Source organism: Tyto alba, unplaced genomic scaffold (genome assembly GCF_018691265.1).
Source record: "Tyto alba isolate M040663 unplaced genomic scaffold, T.alba_DEE_v4.0 Super-Scaffold_14, whole genome shotgun sequence".
NCBI classification, from domain to species: domain Eukaryota; kingdom Metazoa; phylum Chordata; class Aves; order Strigiformes; family Tytonidae; genus Tyto; species Tyto alba.
Window position 1 is genome coordinate 22,767,648 of NW_024881276.1, and position 26,990 is coordinate 22,794,637.

General features: G+C 42.0%; 1 protein-coding gene, 1 long non-coding RNA gene and 1 pseudogene across 12 annotated transcripts in view; 1 reads left to right on the plus strand and 2 right to left on the minus strand.

Moving 5' to 3' along the window:
* The window catches only part of CASK (calcium/calmodulin dependent serine protein kinase), a 225,617-nt gene extending 219,033 nt beyond the window's left edge, over positions 1 to 6,584 (minus strand). For 5 of the 11 annotated variants that reach the window (XM_042789080.1, XM_042789086.1, XM_042789084.1 and 2 more), the window contains exon 1: positions 5,794 to 6,584. In XM_042789080.1, coding sequence (XP_042645014.1) covers positions 5,794 to 5,852 — 59 coding nt within the window. In that variant the 5' untranslated portion in view covers positions 5,853 to 6,584. The remainder of the gene's footprint in view (positions 1 to 5,793) is intronic. The other 6 variants (XM_042789089.1, XM_042789083.1, XM_042789087.1 and 3 more) reach the window with 2 other exon arrangements.
* Positions 5,405 to 26,990, plus strand: LOC116961955. Its single transcript, XR_006164976.1, has 4 exons — positions 5,405 to 5,647; positions 22,812 to 22,912; positions 25,973 to 26,240; positions 26,866 to 26,990. It is a non-coding gene; the product is annotated as an uncharacterized LOC116961955 (long non-coding RNA).
* On the minus strand, positions 13,786 to 13,932 carry LOC116961960 (annotated as a pseudogene).

Here is a 26,990-nt window from a genome sequence, read left to right on the forward strand (position 1 = left end):
AGGGGACTACCTTTGAAAAGGCGCTTTTAAAAAACAACAACAAAACCCCAAAACAAGCAAAAAACAAATAAGCACAACAGCTCTAATACTGGGAAAATCCACAATGAATCCTGAATGCACAAAACAAAAATGGATGCTTTATGTACCACTGTAAAAAGACATCCAGAGACAGATTTCATAAAGTTCTGAATACCTTAAAGGTCACTGTATTTGAGAAGCCTCATCCTCACTACAGCTAAGACTTTCTTCCTTACCCCTAGAGCTTGTTGGATCAAAAGTTTCCACATGTGAACAACCTTCCAATCCCTGGTAACAGTGGGCTTAAACGAAGTCATGAGCTAGCTAAGAATTATGTGTTCCCTAGAAAAGGCACACTTTAAAATTGTAAGGGTTTCCCAATCTCACATATAGCAGAACTGACACTGATGAGATAAAACTAGTTTTTCAACTTAGCTGAAAGTGCTTCCTAAACAACTGAACTTAACCAGTTTAAATGTCCATATAAGATTTATACCCCAGCTTTTACTTCTAAAAATTTTGTTTAGAGGCAAGTTCTTTACAACTGTCTTCATTCACATATCCTAGGAAACTTATTCAATATTAAATGCTAGGTGTAACTGCTTATGTCCATACTATCCAGAAAGAAAATGAGGATGTTAGTCAAAAATTAAATCAGAATACCTGCAAACAGTTACACGTGCCATTGGGTAGACAAAGAAACAGGCGAAGGAGCCACATGAAAATCTATTTAACCAAATACTATTTAGAAACCTCTGGTAGAAAGAAAATATACAGAGTTTAAGGGACACACAATGAACTTTCTCAGTGTGTAAGAACTATGAATCAATTATAAAGACAGGTGAAGACATGTTTTAACTATTGATTTCTGAAAAAGCTAAGTCAATATAGAAATTGACAAAATATTGACAATACAAGAATTTTGACAAAACCTAAGCCTGGAAAGAAAGTATAGCTCCATGTACCTTGAACATTGTAATAAGACAGAATCTATATAGTAACTTTCTGGCTACCCCTTCTTATCCCGTTTCTAGTAAAAAGAGTATGAAAGTAAAAGAGCAAGCCACTTGTTAATCAAGGGAAGGTCAATTCTACCATTTGAGAATACATTAGGAAATAGCCCTTCGTTCTTTTAGTCCTAAATTTATCCTCTAACTGTTTTCTAGTCATTTCTCTGAAAAGACACCTTTGCTTCTCATACAAATTGAAATGAAAAATTAAACCCTTATTATAATGCAAAGATCTTTTATGGTCAAGCTCCTAAAATTATTCCAAACCTTATATAGCTCTGTTCGTTTCAGAAAAAGATATCGGTAAGAATGGGGCTTAAGTACTAGCAACACTACTGTAACTTAAACGCCAAAGCTTGCTGCCCACTTCTGTTTCCGACAAGGGAGGCATTCCTTTTACCATTAGACCTCTCCCAAGAAACATTGTAACTCACGCTGAATACAGCTGAAGTTTATTAAGAGAAGTTACTAACCTGACACTCTAAAACACAGTTCAGTTTACAGCTACGCTGAAGTGAAGTCTCTCTCTTCCCATGCTTTGGATCCTTACCTAGGTATCCTCTTGCATGTTTATCTGATAAATGCAAAGAAAAAGAAAGGGTTTCTTGGGGTTCTTTCGGTGGGCATAGCTGATTTAGCTGATTAGTTCACTATCTTAAGAGATCACTTTACTAGATGGCAGAGCCGGAGCAAAGAGAATCATCTCATCACTGGGAAAGGAGGGATGAAAACAAACTAAAATCCTCAAGTGTGCAATGCAGAAAAGGACTGGACTGAACCCAGTCATATTGCAGGGAACATCCTGAAAGCTATGATAGTATTAGCAGCAGTCATCACATTATACTTTGGTACTAAAAATATCAACAACTGCATTACTATTATGTACAATGATTGTACATATACATGGTCCACAAATGGAAAACAAAATCACAAAAATTTACATTTTAAGTGACTATTAATATGAAGACTAATGATTTCAATTGTGACCAATGTCCTTTTAAACATAAATAAACTTTCGTCAACTTTATTGCATAGTATTTACAACTTAAAAACTTAGAGAAATTTTTAAGCAACCTGCAATCCTACTGTTAGAAAGATCAGACAATCCTTATGGTACTCCTCTAATGCTACCATAAACTGACATGAATCTTAAGAGGTACAGAAACTCAAAAACAGATAATGTAAAATAAAGTCCTTGTAGAACAAGGACTCTATCTATCATAAAAGCCATGCTTCAGTCTTCTATATTCAATACCAACTAAAGACAGGCGTTTTCTCTTTGGCATAAAGAAAACTACTGCTATGTGTATGCAGAGCTCCTATGATAAACTCAGAACAGTTTTCACCTCACATGAATACCCAAGACATTTCAACTCTACACCTACTATGTTTTATAAACTACTCAATGCATTTTAATGAAAAATCTAATAAAAAAAATTAAATATGTACTCTTAGCACTATTATCTGTGAACTATCAATCAAATGTATGGTCTGATCAACATAACAAAAGGCTTAAATATTTTAGATTGTGTACTCTCAACCAATATACAGGGAGAATCTCTTCAAAGTTACCTGGAAGCAAGTTTAGGAAAAAATGACACGCCTGTATTTTTCATCACTACCAGTTATCCCAAGCTACATTAACACATTTTTGAAAGCTAATACAAAAATCCCCAATTTACTTCTTGCTTGAAGTGTGTTTGTGTCTGCCAAGTCTGAAGACAAGACAGTAACCTGGAACATAGCACATCTGGTAAAGTAAAACTACATGACTAATGTTAGTATCATAAATGCAACTTAAAAAAATTTCTACAAAAAATTGGGATTGTTATTCCAATTTTTACCTCCATATAGCTTTCAGTGATGGAAAGGTATACTGGAAATATATGCAAATTAAGATTTCCCTTTTTTTTTTTTTTTTTTTTTTTTTTTTTTCTAAAGGAAACATGAACTAGAATTTCTCTTTCCCTCCTGGCCTTTCTTTTCTCCCACACCCATTCAGAATGAAAAATGCGTGCTTGCAGGACTTAAACACATTAAATGTCACATAAGAAACAGTTTATCACTGTCATTCTAATCAATTAATTCATATACTATCGCATTATAATTGTTCTACACTCCAGCACACCAAAAGCTGTTATTGTGTTTACACAAAGTCAGTCTTATCAGTTTATTGTATTTAAAAGTGTTTAAAGTTTATCCTGATGATCAGAATATGCCTCAACAAATTGGACTGCATACTGTCAACTAAGAAACTATCTCCTTATTTCTCTAGTAATTTGTATGGGAACTTTGACTAAATATTCAGACATTTTACAGGCAAAGATATGTTTCCCACACCCTTTGTGAAAATACCTCTTACTACCTTAAAATGACAGTGGTAACTATCTATTTAGGAAAGATAAATTACATGTTTTAATATTTCATGTGTCTGAAATGCAAATCAGGGACAGATGTGATATTTGCATGAACTAAATTACTGTATCAATCAATAATAAATCATAGGAACGTGCAGGCATTTAGTGGATGTTTCACTGATATTTAGTAAGATGCATACATAGCAATTCAAATCAGATTTACAGCAGCTTTCCTCAAGTTGCTTAAAGATGGGCAAGGTGGTACCCAAAACCTGTAAGCTAAATAAAGATGCCACATGCCTGGTTCCCTGGAAGTCACCTGCATAGTATTGCAAAGGAACAGGAATACTACTTATACAACTGTACATGAATTTGTGTATTTATTCTAAATGTTTTTTTAGAGGACTGACATGACATCTGTGCAGAAAAGCCTGAGCAATCGCAATGAGCTATCAACCCTTCACAACACCACTGCTGCTATTTTCAGTGATCCACCCTGGTTTTGCTACAGTGCTCTTGGCATCATTATGCTACTGTGATTCAATATTTATCTGTTAGATCTAGTTACATCATAACACTATCTATACTACCTAAATCTCATGTAGAACTTCTGTAGCTAATACCTAATTCACAGTTTTTGAGCACTCTCTTAAAAATTATCCCATCACAAAACAAAAAGTCATCTGAGATGAGCAGTCACCTGGACCCCTGTGAATCATCCATTCTCTAAAAGGGTGTGTGGTCATGCATAACCACTGTACCTTCTTTCTAACAGTGATCAGGTACGAATAAAATCATGTGTGAACTGCAGTTGTTAGCATAAAACCACTTGTGAAAGGAATGTCCCAAAAATTGTCTTCAAAACATGTTTAATAATGGCGTTTTGTTTCTCAGCTACACAAGCTCCACGTCAACAACTAGCATTAAGCTAAAGCAATCACTTACCATTTATGACAGCAAACAAAGCCTTTATGCTTAATATTTTTAAAAGTTTTTTGTGTTAAGAGAAAGGTAGTAATACGTTGTGAAATAACAGAACTGAGTGCTGAAACTTCTGCTGACAACAAAGTCACTTGCTAAGTCCAAGACTAGCATTTTAGTATAATCCTGAGGAAAGATTAATTCTAGAATATTTTTAGCCCTAGCTTTGAAAGTAGATAGCACTTGATATAAACTGAAAAGCATACTGGAGGAGAGTGGGCAAGAGAACGCATGCAGAAAAAAGTCTCTGTTTATAATCAAAACAGAGTGAACAATTATTCTTATAAAATTAATTGTCAGGAAGAAAAAAAACTGCAAACACACTGAACAGCGTCACTACTAAGGCTTCCACAACCATCTCAGCCTTGGAATCAGAAACATGCAGAAAATTAGGAAGTCACAATATTGCTACATCTTTCATGTCCATTTTGCAACACAGACACAACTACAGAAAACACATGAAAGATGACAAATACATAAAAAATGGATTCCAAAACTGGGCAGTCATAAACATATGGGGGAGGCGGGGGGGGGACACACACGGGAACACACACGACAGAGTTCAGCTTTAATTCTTTACCACCATCTGATTTTCTCGGTGTGATTACACAGACTGAGACTTGAACTGTCATTTTCATCCACCCTACAACACTGGTAACTCGAAACAGGTAGCTAGGGATCGGCAGCAACTACCTCAACTCCTAGGTTTGATACAAGCAACCTCGAACACGGGTTTAATAGCAGTTGCATAATAAGACTCAAAAGGCCAAGCACTCCTACTGCCGTATACATTTCTATTTCCACACGAATGAGAGCGGAGGGAAATATCTGGGTGAAAACCGAGCACTACCCGAGCGTCATTAGTACTGCCACTAACAAGCTGGTTATTATGCAGCAAAGAAGAGGAAAAATCAACACCTGGCGCACAAATATGCGGACACCCAGTGAATAGGTGGATCTACAGAGAGATATCTTCCCTTTCCCTTCCCCAATAGGCAATCCTTGATGGGTGTGCCAGGAATGGGATATAGGGGGGAGGAGAAGAAAAGGGGTGGGAAGTGGTTGCCGCTTGCTGCAGCCAGCCTGAGCGATGGTTAGGTGGTTAATCATGGTGGCTGAGAAAACATCGGGTCACTTCTCCCCCCTTCCGCCTCCCGTGTAGCGTGGAAGGGTGGGCAGCGCGGCGGAGGCACCCGCCGTGCCACCGCCACCAGCCAAGGGGGGGGACCCGGATCCCGCACCGCTCGCACGGACCCGCTGCCGGCGGCGGCGGCGACTCAGGTGGGTGCCGAGCCAGAGCATCCCTCTCCCCGCCGCGGCCGGGCCCGGGGGCACCACCGCCCCCCCCCCCCCCCCGCGCTCTGCCCGGCGGCGCACACGCCCGCCCTGCCCTGCCCGGCCCGCCGCCCGCTCCCCGCGGGACTCACTTGCCGATCACCTCGCAGAGCTCGTACACGTCCTCGAACAGCACGTCGTCGTCGGCCATGGTCCGGGCGGGGGGGGGGGGGGGATCAGCCCGAGAGGCGGCGGCCCCGGGGAGGGGAAGGGGGGGGGGAACGGGAGGGAAAGAGGGAGGGGGGGAGGGGGGGCCGCGGGCACAGTCCCCGCCGCGCGGCGCGCTCCCCTGCCGGTCAGCGCCAACGGCCACCACCACGGTAAATCCCAACCGCTCTCGCCGCCACCGCCGCCACCTTCCCGGGACGCCGCCGCCGCCCGCCCGGGGGCTCCCGCGGCCGCTCCGGGACTCCCCGCTCTCTCCTTCCCGCGGGCCGCAGCCGCCGCCGCTCCCCGCGCGTGTCACACACTGCGCGACCCCACCTTCCTCCTCCTCCTCCGCCCCCCCGCCCCCCTCCCTCCCCCTCTCAGCCGGCTACTCCCCGGCGGCAGCGGGCGGGCGGGCGGCTCCGGCTAGCGGGGCGGCGCGGGGTCCATGGAGGGGATCGGCGCGGCGCGGAGAGGGGCCGGCGGCAGGCGGCAGCGCCGTCTCGCTCCCTCGCCGGGCGGACGGGCGGCCGCGCGCTCCCGGGCGGGCGGGCGGGCGGGGGGAGGCGCGCGCGCGCGCGATCGAGCGCCGGGAGGGAGGATAATAGTGGGAGGGGGAGGGGCGGGGAGTTGCAGGCGCGGCCGCCGATTACGCTGCCAGGCGCGAGGAGGAGAATCAGCAGCAGCAGGAGCAACGGCGGCAGCGGCCGCGATAGGCGCTCGCTTTGCTGGAGGGGAGGGCGGGCGGGCGCGCGCTCCCAGCCGCCGTCACGCAACGCCGTCACGGCGCGCGCGCGCGGGGGCGGGCACCGGGGCGAGGGCGCGCGCGCCGCCGCCAGGACGAGTCAGGCGCGGCACACACGCACGCGGGGGGCTGCCTTCGCTTCCGCTCCCTTTCTTTCCCCACCAACCCCCCACCGGCCCCGCCCCGCCAGAATCGCGCGCGGGGCCACGCCCACCATCCATTTTGGGGGGCGGGGGGGGCGGTCGGTGTGCGCAGGCGCGAGTTTGGATGACGTCATGTCGCGGGTGAAGGAGGGGGGCGGGGGGGCCGGTTCGGCTGTCGGTGGCGGTTGTGGTGCGTGGGGGCGCGGCCGGGCCGGGGGCGGGGGCGGCGACGGCGACGGCGACGAGCGGGGCTCAGGTACCGACCTTCCTCGCCAGCGGCGGCAGGACAGAGCGGCGGCCCCGCCGAGGCGGGGGGTGGGGGAGCGGGGAGACTTGCTGCTCCCTCCGCGGGGGCGAGGGCCGGTGCTTCGGCCCCACGCACACGCGCGGTCGGTAGCGGCCGGCGGCCCTGCTCGTTCTCACAATCGGCTGTAGCAATAAAGAGCCAGCGTGCAAAACTGGGCTTGGAGAGCTTTGTCCAGGGACGGTTACAGTGTTGTGGGTTGTTGTTGGTTTTGTTTTTTGTTTTTTGTTTTTTGTTTTTTTTTTTTCAAGGGGCTATAAATATTTTCTGGAGCACAGGTTGAACCCTTCGTTGTTGTTAGGGAAACAGTCATCTTATTCGCCCTAAAAGTAGTGAAGTGACAGATCCTTTTGGGAGTGATCTTAGATACACTCTTCCAGTCGGGCAAGTAACTGGTGGCTGTCTTTTCTCTTAATAGCTACTTAAAAAGCAGTGTCTGAGACATCTGGTGAAGTTTAAAACACTAAGTACTTGCCTGATACGCTGTGTTCCATGATTTTTATATGTTGCACAGAAAACTATATACGAAAGGTAGATATAAGTTGTACACGTGTGCTTTTCCAAGTTTTGAATTAGATGTTTTGTAGAAGACAGCAAAGCACTTCTGACGGAGCTGGTCACGAACTGTTGCAATTTACAAAGTATTTATTTTTGCTACAGTACTTTAGCACACTTGCAACTTCTTAAAACTCACACAGGTAAGTTACTCAGTTGCTCCCCACACAGAGGAAAAAACCTGCCAAAGCGGAATTATCTGATGAAGTGGTTTAAGGGTTAGCTTTAAAATTCAGAGCTGACACCAATTCACCAAGAACACCTTGTTCCTGTCTTCAGATGAAATCAAAAGAAAAAAAGGAAAGCAGTGAAAATTATTACGTCAATCTCCTGCATGATGGTACCATATACGGTGAGAGACATTACCATGAGGCTGTGTTTTATGCCATACAAACCATTAAAAAATATTTCAACACCATCTGCTATTTGGAATGCAAACAAAAAGCCAATATATTTAGATCGTTCCCTAAATTCCCCACAGCTAAACAAGTGGTCAACAGTTTTTTCCTTTTGCAAGGCCATTAGGCTGAGTATTACACAGGTCTCACAGTAGAGAGTTTTAGAATACTGGCGAGTGTTCATTTATGATTTGAGCTGAAAGTGTCTTCTAACTATATGTGGACCCATCATTAGATGTTAACAAGAAAAAATGATACAGAGGCGCACAAGGAAGAAACATGCTCGTAACGGATCCCTTCCCGAGCCGAGGCAAGTGCTTTTGCCACTGGCAGCATCGCCTCATGGAGGTCTGAGAGTCATACCAGGCCACATCACCCATGTGTGACACATTAAACTGAGGACAAGGAATACCAAGCATAATATATAGGGGGCCTTTGGGCCAGAATACTGTAATAGAACAAAAGCTTTAAGAGCTCTGGAAGGCAGTCGGGTCCAGTTTGGGGTGACACAGCACATAAACATGGTTTTCTGCTAATGGACGGGGTCTCAGAGCACAGGTGGGAGAGTTAGAGTTGTAGTCAGGGGAAGGTAGTCTCCTGGAAGACACTGAACAAAAGTGGGCTTTTGATAAGAGAGGTGGTTCATTCCCTGGCATCTAACCTACCTGCAGGGTCCTGCTACATTCCAGGAAGGAGGGTAGCAGCTGCTTTTTTATCTGATGGACTGAGGTGATTTTTTTTGTTTGTTTGTTTGTTTGTTTTCCAGAGCAAAGAAGATGTGCTCCTTAGAGGAGCTGTAGCATTCATTGCTTAGGCTGGCAAGAAGCAAGGCAAATCTATCAAAGCTTACAAATGTGTCAGTTGTCCACATTCCAGCACAGGGAGAGGGTGGAAACGGGTGCTACCTACTGTCTGAGTTGCATGAGAAGAATCTGTCTGAACTAGGATTTGTGTGCAGATCTGTATCATAGAAAGTTGCATACTGAACTAGCAAAAGCAGTGAGGATAGCCCTACCTCAGCAGTTACTAGAATAAATGAGAACTATGCTATAACTCAGTTTCAGATTGAATGGGCTCAAGAAAATATGAGCATAAGTTTGTCAGCAGCCAATACCCAATATTATGACCATCCAAGCAATGCATATACAGATATTTTTGTGATCATGAATTTCAGCCACAAGTTTGAAAGATGTCATTCCCTTTTCCTTTCACAGGCAGGCATTCTTGATTTTCACTCATGTATCCAATACATCTCCTTACAGATTCTGTGTTTAATTTGAAAGTTTAAGGTTAAATTCTGAAATACGGACATCTAACATCTTATTCAAAAGTATGTAACAATGATATTTGACATACAAGCAGAAGAAACTTTACACTTGAGATATGGAATGATCTATTGGCAATGATAATGGTTGGTCTGAAAACATTTCAGGGTATCAGTCACTTCAGGGTGGGGAGAGGGACTTCTTCATAGGGAAACAGCAAGAAAAGGACACTGACTATTCACAGGAAAGAAATGCTTAACAATCCCTAGTAGCCTTCCCCAGACCAGTGCCCATGTTTGAGCTGCCTGTCTGTCGGATTCTGAGCTGCCAGGTTAAGGTGGTGTAATTTTAGGCAAACCACTATTGCTGTTTAATTAAAAAGTTTATTTTAAAGTCATGAGAAATAGCCAAGTGTGGGCTTGGGCACTAGAAAACCCATTTCTTAAAATTTTATGGGGTTTTCAAGGTTTATTTGTCTGTGTGGCCTTTGCAGGGTGTGCACGTACATCCTGTTGGTGAGCCAAGGGACAGGTAAGTTGTTCGAAGGCTGTTTATGGAACCACAGTTATCAGTTACATCCAAAGAACCTTTATAGTGTTTTTCATTTTAAAATGTGATGTAAAAGGTACATGGTGATGAACAAGAAATTTTAAGGGTTTGACAGTGTTCTGTAATCCAAAAGATACAGGAGACACCAAATTCTGTGCCTCAGATTCCAAGTATGGCAAGGCCCCAGGTACTTTGATGTGTACCTTGTGTTTACTTTGATGTGTTAATCTGAGTGATTAATTCACCCCCTCTTACAAAGTTTGAGGATGATATTGACACTGAAGATGAGTATGAACTCAGTCCTTTGTAAGAGAGAATATTGGAGGCCTACCAGATTTCTGACAAACTGCTGTATTGTTTAGGAGTTCAAATTCTATGAACTGAAAATAGCTCATATTTTGGGCAATAGAAACTTATTTTGGTTGCAATGAAAAGAGATGATGTTTTGATTATGACAGACACATGCATTTTCAATCCTTGTAAAAAATGTCAGTCAAAAGAGTCCTAAAAATCCATCAGCCAGCCCTGAACAAGTCTGGATAACTTCTTACAAAAGTATGTAATTAAATCAGCTTGGAAATCTACTGTTTGGTAGGGCAGTCTACAGCTGCAGAGCACGGGTATAGCACACTGCACGAGTCGTGCCACACTGTAATTAAGGAGGCCAGGTTTCCCATGAATGCTTGTCTTAACAGGTGAACAATGTTTCTCTAGGAAGATAAATCTCCAACTGCATTTTTCTCCTTAGTGGAGTTCTGTTTAAGTTTCTCCACAGTGTCAATTCTCCATTGTTCAATGAGAAGTGGACTTTCACTGCCTCTCTTCCTCAGAGAAGATACTGTCGGGTCTCTTTTCCACAGCCCCTTATCTTCAAAGGAGAGTTGGAGTTATCTCTGGGATCTGCACCTTGCCCCCATCGAATACTGTTGAAGATGGCCCCCAGGTTCAAAAGTTCCTGGGAAAGATTACAAGTGTGCATGAGTATGTGAACATGGTAAAGCATAAACGTAATTTCCTTAGGCAACCGGCTAAAAGCTGCCTCTTTTGAATGAGGATTTCTTTTTCACTGCCCTTCTGACATGGTGACCACACCGGCCCGTACTGACCCAGCCACCCAGCTGGGAGAGAGTGCCAGGTCAAGTAACCAGCCAGGCTGTGGTCAAGGAATTGTAAAAGAAAAAACCACATTCCTCAGCTGTAATAAGACCATAGTCATAATTAAACATAAATTACAGTAACACTACTGAAGATAGGTAGTAAACTAAACAAAAGATAAGCCTATCTGATGCTGCCAAAGCATCTCAGGGTCACCCTTCAAAATCAGTTTCCAAAGGTGAAACAGTCCCAGGTAAGAGGAACAGCTGGCAACATCAAAAGAGAGGGGGAAACTCAAAAATTGCACAAACCCCTACTTAATGGAGTTTCTTTTTTAGCTATTCCTTGCTATACCGGTTATTTTTCCCTTGTGTACTGTGTACCCATGAACAATCCTGATTGGATTACTGAAGATGCTTGCTTGCTTCCTCCCCTGTTGCAGCTTTTCCTCATTGACAGGTATGTACTAATAAGAATTGTGGAGGAAATCTCTCCATGACGCTTCTATTGAAACTTTTTCAAATTAAAAAGATCTTACAAGATGTATAGGGGATAAAACCAGGAAATAAAAACAACTCAAAATTCTGGTTATCTTTTCATCATTATCCTAAATGGAAATTTACAAGCGTATGCTACAGTCATGCACCTATATACAGAAAAATAATTAAAAATCACATCATAAGAACAATATCAAAATACTACGTACTAGCACTGAAAAAAAAAACCAAACAAACAAACAAAAAAAAACAAAAACAAAAACAAAACACCACCAAACACAAAACCACCTTGTCTTTTCCTTTCATATATTTCTCTTCTTCTTTCTTACATTTTTTACACATCTACTATCTTTTGTAGGAAAGTATTGAACTCTTTTGAGTAGACAGGTGCCACCCTAATATTTACCAAGTCCATAAGGGTCCCACAAAGCAGGGTAGGTGCCCAGAGGAGCTTTGGTGTAGACAAATGGCAAGGAATACTGCATCTAGAGCAAATCATCACCTACATCATCCCTGAGTGATGCTGAACTTGGAACAGGCAGTTTTAGCTCTGGAAAGAGTCCTCACCCTGGCAGTTCTCTGAAATCATTGCTGCAGGGTGCAGTGACAGTCCAAAAAGCCAATAAAATACTGGGCATACCAGGACAGGCATGAAAATGAGACAGGTGTAATTTTGCCTCCATATAAAACTCTGGTGCACCCACAGCTGGAGGGCTGGCACATTTCAGGCTTTCCTGTCTCCAGAAGGACACAAAGGATTTTGCAAAGGAAGAGAGAGAGGACAACAGAAAGAAACCAAGGATGAGCTGTTTGCCTTGTCCTGAGGGCAAAAGGCTGGGACTTGTCAATTTACAGAGAGACACCTGAGGTAGGACAGGGTAGAGGTTCACAAAATCATGAAGGTGGTGGATAAGGCAAAAGTAGAACTGTTGTTCACCAAATCCTTCAATACTAAAACTAAGGGGCACTCAGTAAAACAAATAGGAAGGTAGTTTAAGACAAATACATGAAAGTACTTAAAAAAAAAAAAAATACACACACACTGGTTAGTGAACCTTGAGAACCTACTGCTCACAGGAGGCTGGGGACAACAATAGTGTCAGCAGGTTGAAAAAGGAATTAGACCGTTTCAGGGATGACACGTGTCCTGGGTTGAGTGAGTGGTGGAGTTTTTTGGTGGCAGGGGAGGGGGCTATCGGGGCGGCCCCCTGTGAGAAGCTTCTCGAAGCTCCCCCAGCTCCACGTCAGCTCCACTTCTGTTTGGGAAATTGAGCCAATCAGCTGCGCCTCTGCGATAACGTATTTAAGAAGGGACGTGGTGACGGGTAGTGGGACTTCTGAGGAGGAGTTGCTGCAGCTGCATGAACACCAAGGTCAGTGGAGGAACAGAGGAAGAAAGGAGGGGGGAGGTGTGCCGGAGCAGAGACCCTTCTGTATCCTGTGGTGAGACGGCAGGGCGGCCCCCCCTGCCACCCATGAAGATCTACGGTGGAGCAGACATTGATTTACAGCCTGTTGTTCCTGCTCGGCTGATCAAGGTTCTGTGCCCGAAGAAGGCCGGGGTCTCATGGGAAAAGGTAGCCCCGCTGCTGTAATTCAGCGCTGGGAGGATTGCAGCATGCGGGGGAGTCCCACGCTGGAGCAGCTCGGGAAGGGCTGCAGCAGTGGGAGAGAATCCAGTTGGAGGAAGTTAGTGACCCATGACGGAGCAGTGTGGGGAACGCTGCGGCCCATGGGAGGAATTCAAGTCAGAGAAAGTTTGTGGAGGACTGTCTCCTGTGAGAGGGGGACCACGATGGAGCAGGGGGTAACAAGTTTTGGACACTCCCCTCACTGAACATGAAGGAAGTGGCAGCACTGACTTCACCCCCCATTCCCTGCCCCTGCGCCACTGGGGGAGGAGGTAGAGATATCGGGAGCAGAGCTGAGCCCGGGAAGAAGGGAGGGGTGGGGGGGAAGGTGTTCTCAAGATGTGGCAATGCTTCTCACTGTCCTACTCTGTTATGTGTTGTTAGTGTCTGTAATAAATGTATGTTCTTTTTTTCTTCCCCTAACGAGTCTGACTTTTGCTCGTGATCATAAAAGGGGGATTTTCCCCCATCCCAGTCCTATCTTGAACCCCAAGCCTGGCTCTCTGTCCCTTCTTATTGCCGGAGGGGAAGGGAGAGAGAGGTGCTGCATTGTGGTTGGCTGTCAATCAGGCCTAAACCACGACACACGTCATTATAAACAAATACTAGAAAGAATAGGCAGGGGTGTGCCATGGAATATCCCTAGTACAATTGTAGATGCTGGGGAAGAGGAAGGGGAATTGACTGTAAATAATGTCTAGGCTTTCGTGCACTGTGTGAATTATCTCCTCCTGCCACTGGTCCATTTTAATTTTTAAATGCAGTCTTTTACTACAAACTATACAGTCAGCTTCTCCACATTCTGGGAAATCATGAGAGTCAGCATACATGGAATGCAAAGAATATCCTTAGCCAGGAAGACCATGTTATTGATCTCAGTCTATCCCCTGGTGGGTAAGTAGGGCTAGGTGAATTCATTAGGGCATTTCTTATATTCTCAGACTTTTAGTTTCATCCTGTGTTTCATTTTTCATTCCCAACTTTGTCCTTTATTTTGTCCTCATTCTGCCACCAATTTATTTTACAAACCCTATTTATGAGGTTTGAGATGCTTATTTTTTCTTATTAAAGTTCTCAGATCACTGTATCTATTACTGTGCAATAATACAATCCAAAAGCTGACAAGGCTTACAGTTGAAGACTCCTAAGACATATGTATGGCTTTACCACTTAACCTATAGCCTCAGGTTAAGCCAAGCTTACCACATTTCATAACTTTATAAGAGAATACTAATTTTGTAAATAATTATTTGCTGAGTATTTCGTCTTCCTCCTTGTCATCCACCTTTTTTTCCTTTTCTCCTGTTTTTCTCAGCCTACTTCTTTTTTTCAGATGAGGTATAGCTTCACAGAAGAGTGCAAACACTGCTCTGCCTGGCCACTTAGTTACTTCCCACTTCCTTCTCCCACTTCCTTACACTTTCCCTTTCTGAAGTATTATGCTGACAATGCGTGATTATTCACACCCAGACTTCAAGGGTTTTTTTATACTTCAAAACCAAAACAACCTGCAATGAAAGGAGTTAGTATCGACTTCCTGATTTGGACTGGCCAAGTTACCACTGAGAAAGCTTCTTGTAAATCTTTTGCCTGCAGAAATCCAATTCATAGATTGTTTGCAACAGATCTTTGAAATTTAGCAGGGAAAAAGCCCTAGAGGGCAAAGATGTGTGCTTTTCTGTGTCCCATGAAATTCTCTTCAGGTCTGACAGGGAGAAACTGGGAGAAAAATATCCTTTTTTCCTATGGCTTATGTTGGCAACAGCGCTCTGGCAGCCATCCAAGGGAACCCAGCCATGGGCATTCTCATCCCAGGCAGCATCCACTGCACACAGCATTGTGCTGGGAGCCTGACACTGTAGCTAAAAAGCTGTTGTGGAAGTGAAGTTTGCAGACAACAGAGAGAGAAAAAACAAAGCCACGTTTTGTAATAGTTCTCTCTAAACCCATCACACAGTATCTAGAAATTTGGACCATACTCCCTGGACGATCACCTGTGTGCTGCACATGATCTGAATCTTAGCAGAGATTTTTATGAATAGGTTGGGGCCTTTTCATTTAGGAGGAAAAATCTACTTCTACAAAGGCAAAATATTTTTTTCTTTGTGAAAAGGCGTTTGTGTGTTATGTGTGAGACTATTTTCAGGACTGCTACCCTATTTTCTCTCACTACTGGAACATCAATGGAGAATGTAACAGAAGGTGGGAAGAAGTGGGAGGAGATCCTTGATGTTAGGACAGGAGATTGACACACAGGTGAACAAATTCTTATTTACCTTGTAGTAAAGCGTGGTCTTTGGGTGATACTTTGCTTATGGTTTATACACAAGACCAATATGCTCAGCTTCGGGTTTTTTTGGCCATCAGTGCTCATCTGGAGACAAGACTGCCCTCAGTTTTCTCACAGCTCCAGGTGTACTGCGACATCAAACACATCTACTCCTTCACCAATGTAAAATCTATATGTTATCATAGGAGTAGACGAAAACCAAGGATCCTGGAAATACATAAACACTTTTTAAAGTATTTTACGGATGATGACTCATAATCGGAAGCTCTGCCTGATGTTGGTGATATCCTTAGCACAAGTAACACAAAAACACCTAGTAGAACTAAATTCTGAAGGTTATATTTTTACTGTAAATTAAGGAGGACAAAGCTTTAGGAGTAATTATGTTTTCTGTGAGGAAAAGAGCCAGAAGTAACACTTTTTGATGAATTATAAATGATTTCTGCTTTAGTCACTGTAGAGCTAGGCTCTGGATGGATGTATTGGCTTCTTTAAAAGGAACTTAAGAAAATTAGGGCTCTGATGATGAAGTGGATCTACTTCAACATCTAGTGTCTTTCCCAGTCTATGGAACAGATAGCTGTGTTTCCTGTCACTCAGACTCTGAACTACCCACTTACAGTGCGGTGGCTTTAGGCTAATTAAAGCCATCCCTGTTGCTGACAGTCCACCCAAACCTCCTTGCTGTAAAAGGCATAGGAACAGAGAAGCATCTCTGAGGCTGATCCAGAGCAAGAAAGCACACTGGTGTCCTCACCATGCTGTCACTATGTGTCATTCAAATCCCTCAGACTCTCTTGCTGTTTGGGTTCTTGTTGAGAAAGATTTGCAAACACCATGTTGTCCATTACGTGCTCCACACCCACAGGCCTTGGGTGTGCCTGCGCTCAGTTATTACAGTTTTGGATAAAGGACAGCTCTTAGACAGGAGGCTGAGTTCAGTCATAATAACTGATTCTTTCAATTAAGAACAAAACAGGAGCAAGTGTTTTCTTGTTTTAGAAGAAATGACATCCTATCTAAAAAAACTTCTAACTTAGCATTGATATCTAATAATGAACTACTAAGTACTTATTTACAGTAATTGTCAGAACAATGGGTAAATAATACTATGGCTGGAAAAGCTATGACTCATAGTGTTAGGCCTAATGGTGGTTGTGTTGTCCCTCCTTTGATGCTTTTGGTTGAAAGTATGAAGATAATCATGGAACAGATGTAGCCCACAGTAGTTATACCTTTCCAGAAGCATGTCGATTCAAGAATGTGAAGGGCATGCACAGCAGGAACAGAATATATCTAACAAAACACACTATTGTTGCCTCTGCTGTATAGCTACATCCAGTGCCCACCTGGTCAGGTAAACCAAGATTTTGACAAGTGCTCATTAGTTCTGTTTTCTCAACTTGATAGTTCCTAATAGAAATTGTCTCATGTAACTTTAGACACCAATAGTATAGGGGTCTACATCTGAGCTAGTTATCTGCTCTTCCTTTACAGTCAGTCAACAGATAGAGGCATTGTGGGGCATTATCACTCTGGATATGCTGGGGAGGCAGCAAGTAGCTCCAGCAAAGTTCCTAAGTTTCCTTTATGAAAAACAGAGATATTTTGCCTTCGATCTTCCAGAGGGGATGCTTTAAACCATTCCACTAATATAGTAACATGTGCCCTAAAAGAAAAGGAGAAAATTGCTAGCTTTCTAAAAAGTAGTGAGAAATGTATTATTTTTTCCTGGCCTGGCTTTTACCTTACACAGAAATGAAAAAATGTCTTCTCCTTATGTCTAAATTGTCCTGCGACCAGCAGGCACCGTGGAATTTGATAGGGATCTGCCTTACTTGCAGTGTGAGCTCTTAACAAGAGCACTGCACTTTGTAGCCTGTATTTAACAACTGGTTCAAACCAGAACCTCTTAAAGACATGGTTCTCAGCAACTTCCCTCTGCATAGTGAAATTAAACATTAACATAATAAGGAAGTTCAGATACTAGCTTAATCTAACTTAATGAACAAGCACACGTTCAATTAGTCTCTGAGGTACTCTGCACTGATTCATGGAATTGGAAATCTCTCCCAGAGTATCAATACTCTTGCTGTCAGATGGCAGCAAGTCTGTTAGTTCCAGTTGTACCGTGTTATGAAACTAATTCATCTCCACCTGCTGTGGGTGTTGGCTGTCAGAATTTCTCAGATAAAATGGCTATGTTGGGGCATCTCCTTTGGATAAAGTGTCACTTATTCCTCCGCATATATCCACTTGGTGTGTCAAGTTTGTCCCTGACCACAGGTTATTTCTTGTGACATTATTGCTGTTTGCAGCCATTGATTTTCATTATAGATGTTGTCACAGTTGTTTTCTACAAAATGGCGACAGCTTCCAGTACCCCAGATTATGTTTCCCTTTTACCTTCCCCCCATAATGTCTTTTTTTTGCTCATAGCTTCCCATTGCTCTGACTTTGACTTGAGTTCCTGATAGGTGCTCAAGAGCAGGCACTCGTTTTCAGTTTTCTGTTGAATAAAATATCAGCAAGTAACACGTCATGTTACTTTGGTACCACTCCACTATTTAACAGTACCAAGTACAGATCGGAAGTGACATCTGTTCCTGTATATTCTTTAACATATTTGCTGCTAGCCTTCAGAGGCTGGAGATAATGTAAGTTATGGTTATATGACTAAACCTGTATTTCAGAGCAGAACCGTTAAACAAAACCATGATAAATGTCAGACATTACTACTTCAGGTGTACCAGGCCTAGGATATCGAATCAAATTTGGGATGTCATCTTTCTAAGCTGCTGTGTTTTCTAGCAACACTATCTCGGGAAAGTGAGAATATTCTAAATACATATCTAGGATCAAGGGACTGCTGACTGTATATTTTCCTTTCCAGCCAGGACATGCAAGTTTGTTTCTCCTTTGCATTGGGAACAAGCACTTGCTGTGCCATGTGACGAGTCTTACCACTTCCTTAATGGCATCGTTTGTTTAGGATCAGGACAAATCTTTAGTCCTTCTTTTAGAGTTTTCAATCCCTGAATGAGTTTCCTCTTTCCTTTTTACCATTTTTCAATAACATCTTAAAAGTGACCGCTCCAGTGTCCTTAAGCATCCATCTGGCGCTAACAGCTTCCCCCAACTCTAACATGATAAAGATTATCAGTAAAGATAGTATAATATGCTGGGCACAGTATGTAAACAGTTTTAATTACATTTGGTAAGAAACTTGTTTGTAAGAGCAGTTTTGACAATCAAAGCTTTTTATCTGCCTGATTCACATAAAATCTGACTCTGGACTTTGAACCACAGCCCTATTGTTAAATAGGAGAGCATGCCTCCAACAACCAAAACTTTCCTAAATTTACATTTAATGTGCGAATCCCATGTCTGTAGTTGAATATCCCTCTTTGAAGTATTGTTTCCCAGGTCCCTGTGGCTGATAGTCACTTTCAGCTAAAACTGAAATCTGGGGAATGAGAGCATGAACCTCCCTAGCTGTGGGGCTGTTGACTGTTGCCTCCCTCTCCTTTTGGGGGAACTGGCATTTGGTTGAAGCTTGCAACACGTGTGCAGCTGCCATGCAGCTCAAAGAGGAGTGGTGCCACTGCCTTTCTCAGATTGGGTGGCAGAAAACTTTGTGTTTTGATTACTTTTACAGGCCTCTCTAGCTCCTTCAGGTTCTCAAAAGCTTTGTCACTAGTGGTGGTGCTTGTTTCTCGAGGCCTTTGCCATGTCCCCTGTTTTGTAGGGTGGCGGGCCTAGAAAGCTGGTTCTGGCAGCTCCATCAGGCACAAATTTGCCTACATTTGTCTCTCCAAGGAATCTTTAAACCCTTTCTTGTCTGTCAGGCTAGGTATACTAATGATAACATCAACCTCCCTCGTGTGATCATTTCCTAAACGGTTCTAGAAAATGAGCTGGATTAATGAAGAGTTATTATGTAAATTGCTGAAGCTACCCAGCTCATTTTGACTGAACACATGAGCTTTTGCCACGACTACTACAACCTGAATGGATGTCTATTGGTCCCTAAGCATCCAGCACATCCCAGTTGCAAGATTATATGCCTTAGTTTAAACCTCATAAACTAAAGCAACTATGACTAAATTTCTGAGAGCATGCTCATATGCTAAGCTAGTTGTATATGACAGCACAAAGCTCTGCATAGGTTAATTTGCTCTGCTGAAAGCTCACGAATTGAAATTTGGCTCGGATATTTGTGCTGTCCATTGCAGTCTTCAGTGAAGTTATACCCTTAGTTCATTTTATTTTTGGTCCCAGTGTACAGAGTCAAGACGTTTGAGTGAAATCTGATTCATTCCCTGTCTGATATCTCACTGACTGCCATGGCTTAGCCTGACTCTCTGCACCAGCTCCTGGCTTTTTCCAGAGCTCTGGAAAGCCACTGCTCCCCACACTGGCCAGCCTTATAGCTAATGCTGTCAGCTAGCAGCAGCTGCGACGCGGAAAATGTTCTCACGTCTTGTACTTTGAAGTCTATGGATGGTACTTGTAACTATCACTCATCCCTGAAACATGCTCCCCATTGCTGAAAATGTTTACAGAAATAATTTGCTGTGGATAGGGGAAAAAAATGCTGGTAATTTAATTGTAGTTGAAAAATTTTCATTTCAACACTCGAGGGGTTCCATCTTCAATGTGAAAATGTCTCAGCAGTTCCGTTACCCTCAGCAAACCTGTATGATGTTACTCAGCATACCCTTGTTTTGCTAAAATTAAATTTGAAATCAGAAGTTAAGCTTTTCAAAAGAACTTCTGCTTTTTGTTTTCTTTTAGATTTAACCTCTCACTTCAAATAAGAGGAGCTTGTTAACATAATTTGCTCTCTTTCTTAGATACTATGTTATGCATTTGCCTGATTTTTAATTTTACCTTTTCCTCTTTATGCTTTGATTTTTCATGTCACACAAATGACACAGTAGCCCTAAATATAGCAGAAGATTGCTCATGGGACTCTCTTAAATTAATCTTATGAAAAGAATTGATTAAACTTAGTTCTTGACTAAAAATTAAATCTTCCTTTTTTCTCTTTGTTTGACTCAAGGTCAATTTTAAGCACCTTTGTCATTCTTCAACTGATAGGCAAAATGTTTTGGAAAACATTTTGAGAAGGAGAAATAACATAGAAAAATCCTTGTTCCCACATAATGTTAAACCCCTGGGGTTCAATCCTGCAGCACACTGGAAGATCAAATCTATAACCTGTTCCTTAAACTTGAGACCTCTCATATGTAAGTTTAAGTGTGTGTTTAAGTATCTGAAAACTTTGTTTTGTCTGCTTAACTGAATCAACCTTCTGTATGGTTATATCAAACTCAAGTGCACTCTGAAAGCATGGTTGGCTCATTTTCAGCCACTGCAGTGCAAAGACCTCCATCCAAGGGAAGATAATGCAGGAGAGATACTAACGGTGGAATCCCCCACCAAATTCATCATGTAGCCTGCTCCGGATAGTTAATTCTTTGTTGCTGCTTCTTGCTGCAGAACACCAAGTCTTTAGAGTAGGTCTTCAGGTCATGTAGTCTGGACATACAACATGAAGAAAACATTACTTCCAAACACAATTCTGTATATTTTTTCTCCCCATCTTCTTAGTACACTTATGGGAGAGATGTTAAGTTGAAAGTGACCCAAGTGAGATCTTCTTTACAGTATGACAGGTTGTTGCCAGGAATTCAACATGAACAGTCAAACAATTTTACTCTTCTGTCTTTAATACAGCATAATGAGATAAGGAAAAAATAGTGTCCTAAACAAATGCAGTACAAAATCAGAGTAATATTCTCTGATTCAAGTAGCAGCATGTGGAAAAGAAGAGAAAAACTTGCTCTGAAGCCAGCCATTTAGACATTGTTTGGCAGAGAGAAAGTCAAGAGTTCTGCTGAAGCACGGAAAGAAATACGTGGAACATGGAGATCAAAGCCAGCCTACACTGTAAGGGGAACCTCCGGCATTGGCTAGTGTGTCTGTGTTGTAATTATTTAAATATAAATTTAAATACATATGTATTCAAGTAGTGATAGTTCTAAATTTCTAAAGCTCTCTCTCTCCATTTGCATATTGGTCTTGCATCATTTTGAATGGGACTAAATTGCTTCACTAATTTTTATGTAAGCTACTAGTATTTTAAATTAAGCTGTCAAAAAGTTACAACCATAATTTACCCAACAGAATTTCTGCTATGAACTTTACTACAAGCTACTGACCGAGTAAATAAATTCAAAATTCAAGTGGTGTAATTTATCTCAGAATTTCAGCAATTAGGGGTCCTATGCAATACTTCATGAAGTTGAAAACCAATACAGAGTTAAAATGATAGTACTGGAACAAAATATTCAGATTCTCTAATTACCTTATGTATGTTAAGACCTTGAAACTAATCTGAAGCATACTAGTGCATTAATACTAAGAGTATATAGTTCTGGCTTTGAGAAAGAAGATACACATTTGACAAAAAATGCTTATATCCATAATTAAAATGACCATTTAAAGGACAGGTTAGGGCACAGTGGGGACTATTGAGACACAAAGCAGAAAAATGAGCAGTGTAAAACATTTATTCAACAAGAAGATTTGGGTTGTTGTGAAAATTCCCCCCAGCCCAGTGTTAGAATGGTTAAACTCAAAACAAAACGTTTGGCAACTGTGTCCTGCTTGGAAATATTTATAGAAGGCTAATACTTAGCAGGTGGTAAAATTTTCCTACCATGGATCTCCAACCATTTTACAAAACATTAATAATTAAGATTCATAAAAAATTAATGTGCAGCTTTTCCAGATGCGTCTGCTGCTGTGGGCGGGCGGTTCGAAGCCCTGCTGTCTGGCCTCGCAGAGCCAGCTGCCACTTGGTGCCCCAGACTGGTCCCTGTCCCATCCAGAAAGGAAATCCTCAGAAAGCTGGCAGGTATTCAGAGATGTATGGAGGAACAGGGCGCCCTGCTTGCTCTGCGCTCATCTACTACCCCAACTTTTAACACTCTGATGGAGACATCTAACAAGCCCCCCAGAAATCGGCACCAAGGCAAACACAGAGACTCGTCAAATCTATTCCTGTGACTTTGTTAAGCATCATCTGCATTGGAGAAGGGAGGGAAATGTGGAAAGGTTAGAAAACTTACTTAAGGTTACACCACCAGTAGCTGGCAGAGCTGGAGCAAGAATCCAGAGTTGACTCTGAGCCTTCTGCATGCATCAGCCAGGCTGGCTTTTATTCCAGGGAGGTACAGTGCAAATGGGAAATGAGACACTGCAAAGGTATTAGGCAGCTGAACAGATTGTGAATGCTCTGGACAATCTTGTGATTACAGCCCTTGTGAGCTTTGCTTAACTGCTGGGTAAACTAGATTAAACGATAGGTACGAGACACCTAAGTGTAATGTGGTAGGGACAAACCTCTTTCCATCAGACAAAATGAAAGTTATTCTACAGAAATTAATAAAAATTATTTTATTTCTGAAAAATTTTTTATAGGAACCTGTGAAAAAAGCTTATTGTTGTGGGGGAAGAGAAAACTATTATAGAAACACAGTGAGATAAAGAAATATCAAAAGAAGTGATGGAATGGCCCAAGGGTGAGTATCAGTACTCAGTGTTTAATATCTGTCTGTAAAAGAATGATCAGTGCGGTGGCAAAGTTTGCAATATGACAAAATTGTTTGAGATAATTAAAACAAGGGAAGACCGAAGAGCACTACTGGGGTAGCTAACTGATGTCACTGAGCATCAGATGAAAATTAATGTGGGTTTTCATTTTTTCATTTTGGAAGAATTGCCTGAACCACTTATATGAGGAGAATCATGGATTCCAGCAACTCCGTAAGAGTCAGAAATCGAAATCCCTTTATTGTCGATACAAGTGCGCTTATATGTCTTCCTAGCAACTGATCACACATAAACAGAAGGCTTGATTGGTTACATGCATTCTTCACACACTGTTCACATGCCTAAGACTAACATTTGATTGATTATTACCTGCTGTCCATAATACACCAGACAATTCATTGGCTACAAGTTAGTTACTTCTATCCTAAAGCCGATTGGTTAATTAAATCTTACAAGCACAGACACAATGTTCTATACACTTTTAGCTCAAAGTAGAAAACTTTCCACTGTTTAAGAAACGACCAGATGTTTCCCATCAGTCATAGCCTGGCACGTTTTCTTCAGACAAAGCTCATCATCCTTATCTTGTTTTTTTACATTCCTGTTTGCTACTTCCAAAGCTTCTGGCCGACGAAGGTCAAGATGTTCTCATCATTCACCAGCTGTACAGTGCTCTCAGTTCTTCCTCCTCTTTTTGCGTCCCTTCTGTGATGCAGCCAAAGTCTTGCTCTTGTCTGACATGGCCATTGTCCTCCAAAACCAATCCCACACTTATATAGATATCAGAGCTCAGGATTAATGGCAACCAGTAAAAAATAAAGTTTTGAGTGGAAACTTCAGTGCAAATATAGGAGTGGTGTGGAAGAATTCATGGATTTATATGCTAAATAAATATGTGGTATGTTTATTTGGAACATTTTAGTTCTGGTTGTCATGTAAAAAGAATGAGCAGCAGAAAAGAATAATTTAGAAGCAACTGGGAAGAATGACATGGAAAAATTTCCATATAAACTTGAAATTAGGATTATCTAGATAAGCAGTGAATGGGTAACTGTAGAAGTGCACATTAAAAATAGTTAAGGGAAGATATTTCATGTTATTGTATTTTTAACTATGTTACAAGAGCAAGGAATTGTTCAATCAATCCAAATGTCAAACAAAAAATTAAAATTAATCATATTTAAATAAAGACAGAATGGAAAATGGATAGCAATGGATGCAATTCTAAACTATAATCCTGAGGCCAGGAGTAGAACCAGATGGAGGAAGTGAAAAGATATTTATGTCCTCAATTAGAACATAGTACAGTATGCATAGGACTGAAGAGGAAGGATAGTAAAATGATCATCATTCAGGGACTTAAAAACAAACATTAAAATAAGGAAACAGACTGTCTATTTCATCTTTCCATAAAGAAGAGGATATTGTTTTCCTCATCTGAAGCATCTGGGACTGTCAACAGCTGCTGACATGATTCTAGATTAGATGGTGTCATCTAGGCCTCCCGTTTGGAAGTCAAAGGTGCTAACTGGAGGAATCAATATGAACAAAATCCCAGCACATAGTGTCACTTTCATATTTTGGATGATCATATGCTTCATTTTGTTTAATCAGGAAATTTATTTTCACAAGTGGTTTATAAAATTGAACATAATAATTAGTTTAGGCAGTATGTTTATCCTTAGGTTCAGATATTTCAGTTTATAATGAGTGCTTTATAATTATTTTAAGTCTTAGTTAGCAGGAGACAGACAATGCATAGGCACAGAGGAGTTCCTTTTTCAGCACTGAAGAGCACATGACCTATATACATCTGCCATCTGCCTGTCTTTTACCCTAAGGTGAATCTGTCTCAGTAAAGTACAGCATAAAAGAAAGGAAATACAGGTATGGCCAATTTATTAATAACCAAAAATCCTCAACTGTCATAAAAACATCAGAACAAGGATCAGAACAAAGTGGTTCTGCTGTTGCACCATGACCATGGCTGTAACTATCTGAACAAACCAGACATTAAAAATATTTCCATTTAAAATAAACAATCATTTGCAGAATGACAGGTACGTGGAGACTCTTGTCCCCATCTTTGTTTTGTTCATGTCTGCTTTAATGGCTGGCTTTTCTGGCCCAATGAAGAAAAAAATCAGAAAGTGTCTAAGATGTGTCCAAGATCATAGTCTTGTCCTTTTGTACTGCTGAATTTATGTCTTTTCCATTTTCCTAATAGTGTGGATGTCCACAGACTGAGAAGTCTCATACACTGTGTCTTGTCAATTGATCTTAAATTTTAAAGGGCTTGAGGCAATGTGATATAAAGGCCATAAATCTCCTGGAAGACAGCTTTTACTTTTTGATGTAATTGGAGTGGAGGCAAAAATTAAGCAGTACAGATTGTGAGAAGATGTCAGTTGCACAGTTTAGTTTGAAGACCTTTTTTAGCTTTTATTCCCTTCAGAAAGAGATCACATGCTGTGGGTGCTGGGCAGGCAGAATGCATAACTAAGGGGACCTGTGTGGTGACCTGAGTCCTCTTGGTCATGTGTGATGCAGCAGTACCTCAGATTGCACCATCATGCAGAAGTGGGTGCCCTGACTACAGGTTGTGAATCCCCATTCACCTGGGGCTGCCTCTGGCTCAGTGTAACTGGGTATAAATAACCATGAGTTTCCTAATTTGGCTGTTATAGAAACCTTCCCCCCACACCCCACCATATTATTTAAACACCTTAGTAAAAGTAGTCACCTTGCCCCTGTGAAAGGGCTAGCTGTCAGCAGAATGGGGTCACACATGAACTCACAGAGAGCAAAGTTTGTAGAGACCTTGCTGTGTGCTGAAGAGTTTGTATTTTTCTCATAATGAGGGATAGTATTTTGTGTTTAAAACATAGGTCAACTAGCATTTAAAGAGTTGCATTTAAGTAGTTTGCTGTAGCAATTCAGTCCTTTTGTGTTTTTTTGTTTCCCCCCCCCCCCCCCCCCCCCCCGAAAAAAACCTACTGATTCCTATCTTCTGCTATATTATTCAGCAGGTAGGGAATTTTGCTGAGGATGTACCAGCATTACGGCTTCCCAGACAGGAGCACTCAGGTGTAGCTAACAGCTGCACCACGGCAGCTGAACTGGGACCCCTTTGCTCTCCTGACAGAGCTGATCATGCTCCACCTCGGCACTCCAAAGACAGTGGAGTTTGCTCACACTCCACCAGGATGAAGAAAGTAAGAGATGTTAGGCAGAGGAAGATACACGGGCATGTTTCTACTCAGCCATTTGCTGCTCTATAGTATGAAGTCACACTGGGTAAGTGCACTCTACCTCTGCCAAAAGCCCAGTTAGCTATTTCCACAGCATCTCTCGAGACATAAAAGTGTTGTTCCAGACCTGCTCAGGCATTAAAGGGTATTTAGAAATATCTTTATCTTCTATTTCATGTTATAGTTCTTGCTCTAGAGAACTGAAGTTGTTTGGATATAGGTTGGTGAGAGTCCTTATTATATGATGTTCACAGCCTAGCTCCCTAAATATGAAGGGATTCTAATCTGAGAGCTTGGTCTTCCATTATGGAAACAAGGCTTATAGTTATATCGAGCCTTTTCTTAGTTCTGTATTTTAAAACCAATACTTACAGCCTTTCAAAGTTTAATTTCAGGTTTTTAGTACTCCTGAGCTTTATTTGTCCTCTCTTTGGTCCAAAAATATATAGCTTTATTCTTTTTTTTTGGACCTATAAATAAAAATGCTTTTCTCTTAATCTCAGAGTCTATGATTCTCTGTCTGTATCAGTCCTGATCAAAGTTACACCTTTGAACTTTAAAATCTTATTGATAGATTATTCCTATATTATTATATGTGCCTCATTCTGATCTTTAACAAATTTCTTACATTCTTCTCATACCTACTTCTCATCCCTTCCCTCTCTGTTCAGCTTACCTTGCAGTCTGCAAGAACCTCACTCTGATGGAGTATCTGTCTTGACTCCCACTGCTGGGACCTTTTCTTTAATGGACAGTTCAGGTTTCCAGAGTTTCTTGATTTCCCTTTGAGTGATCC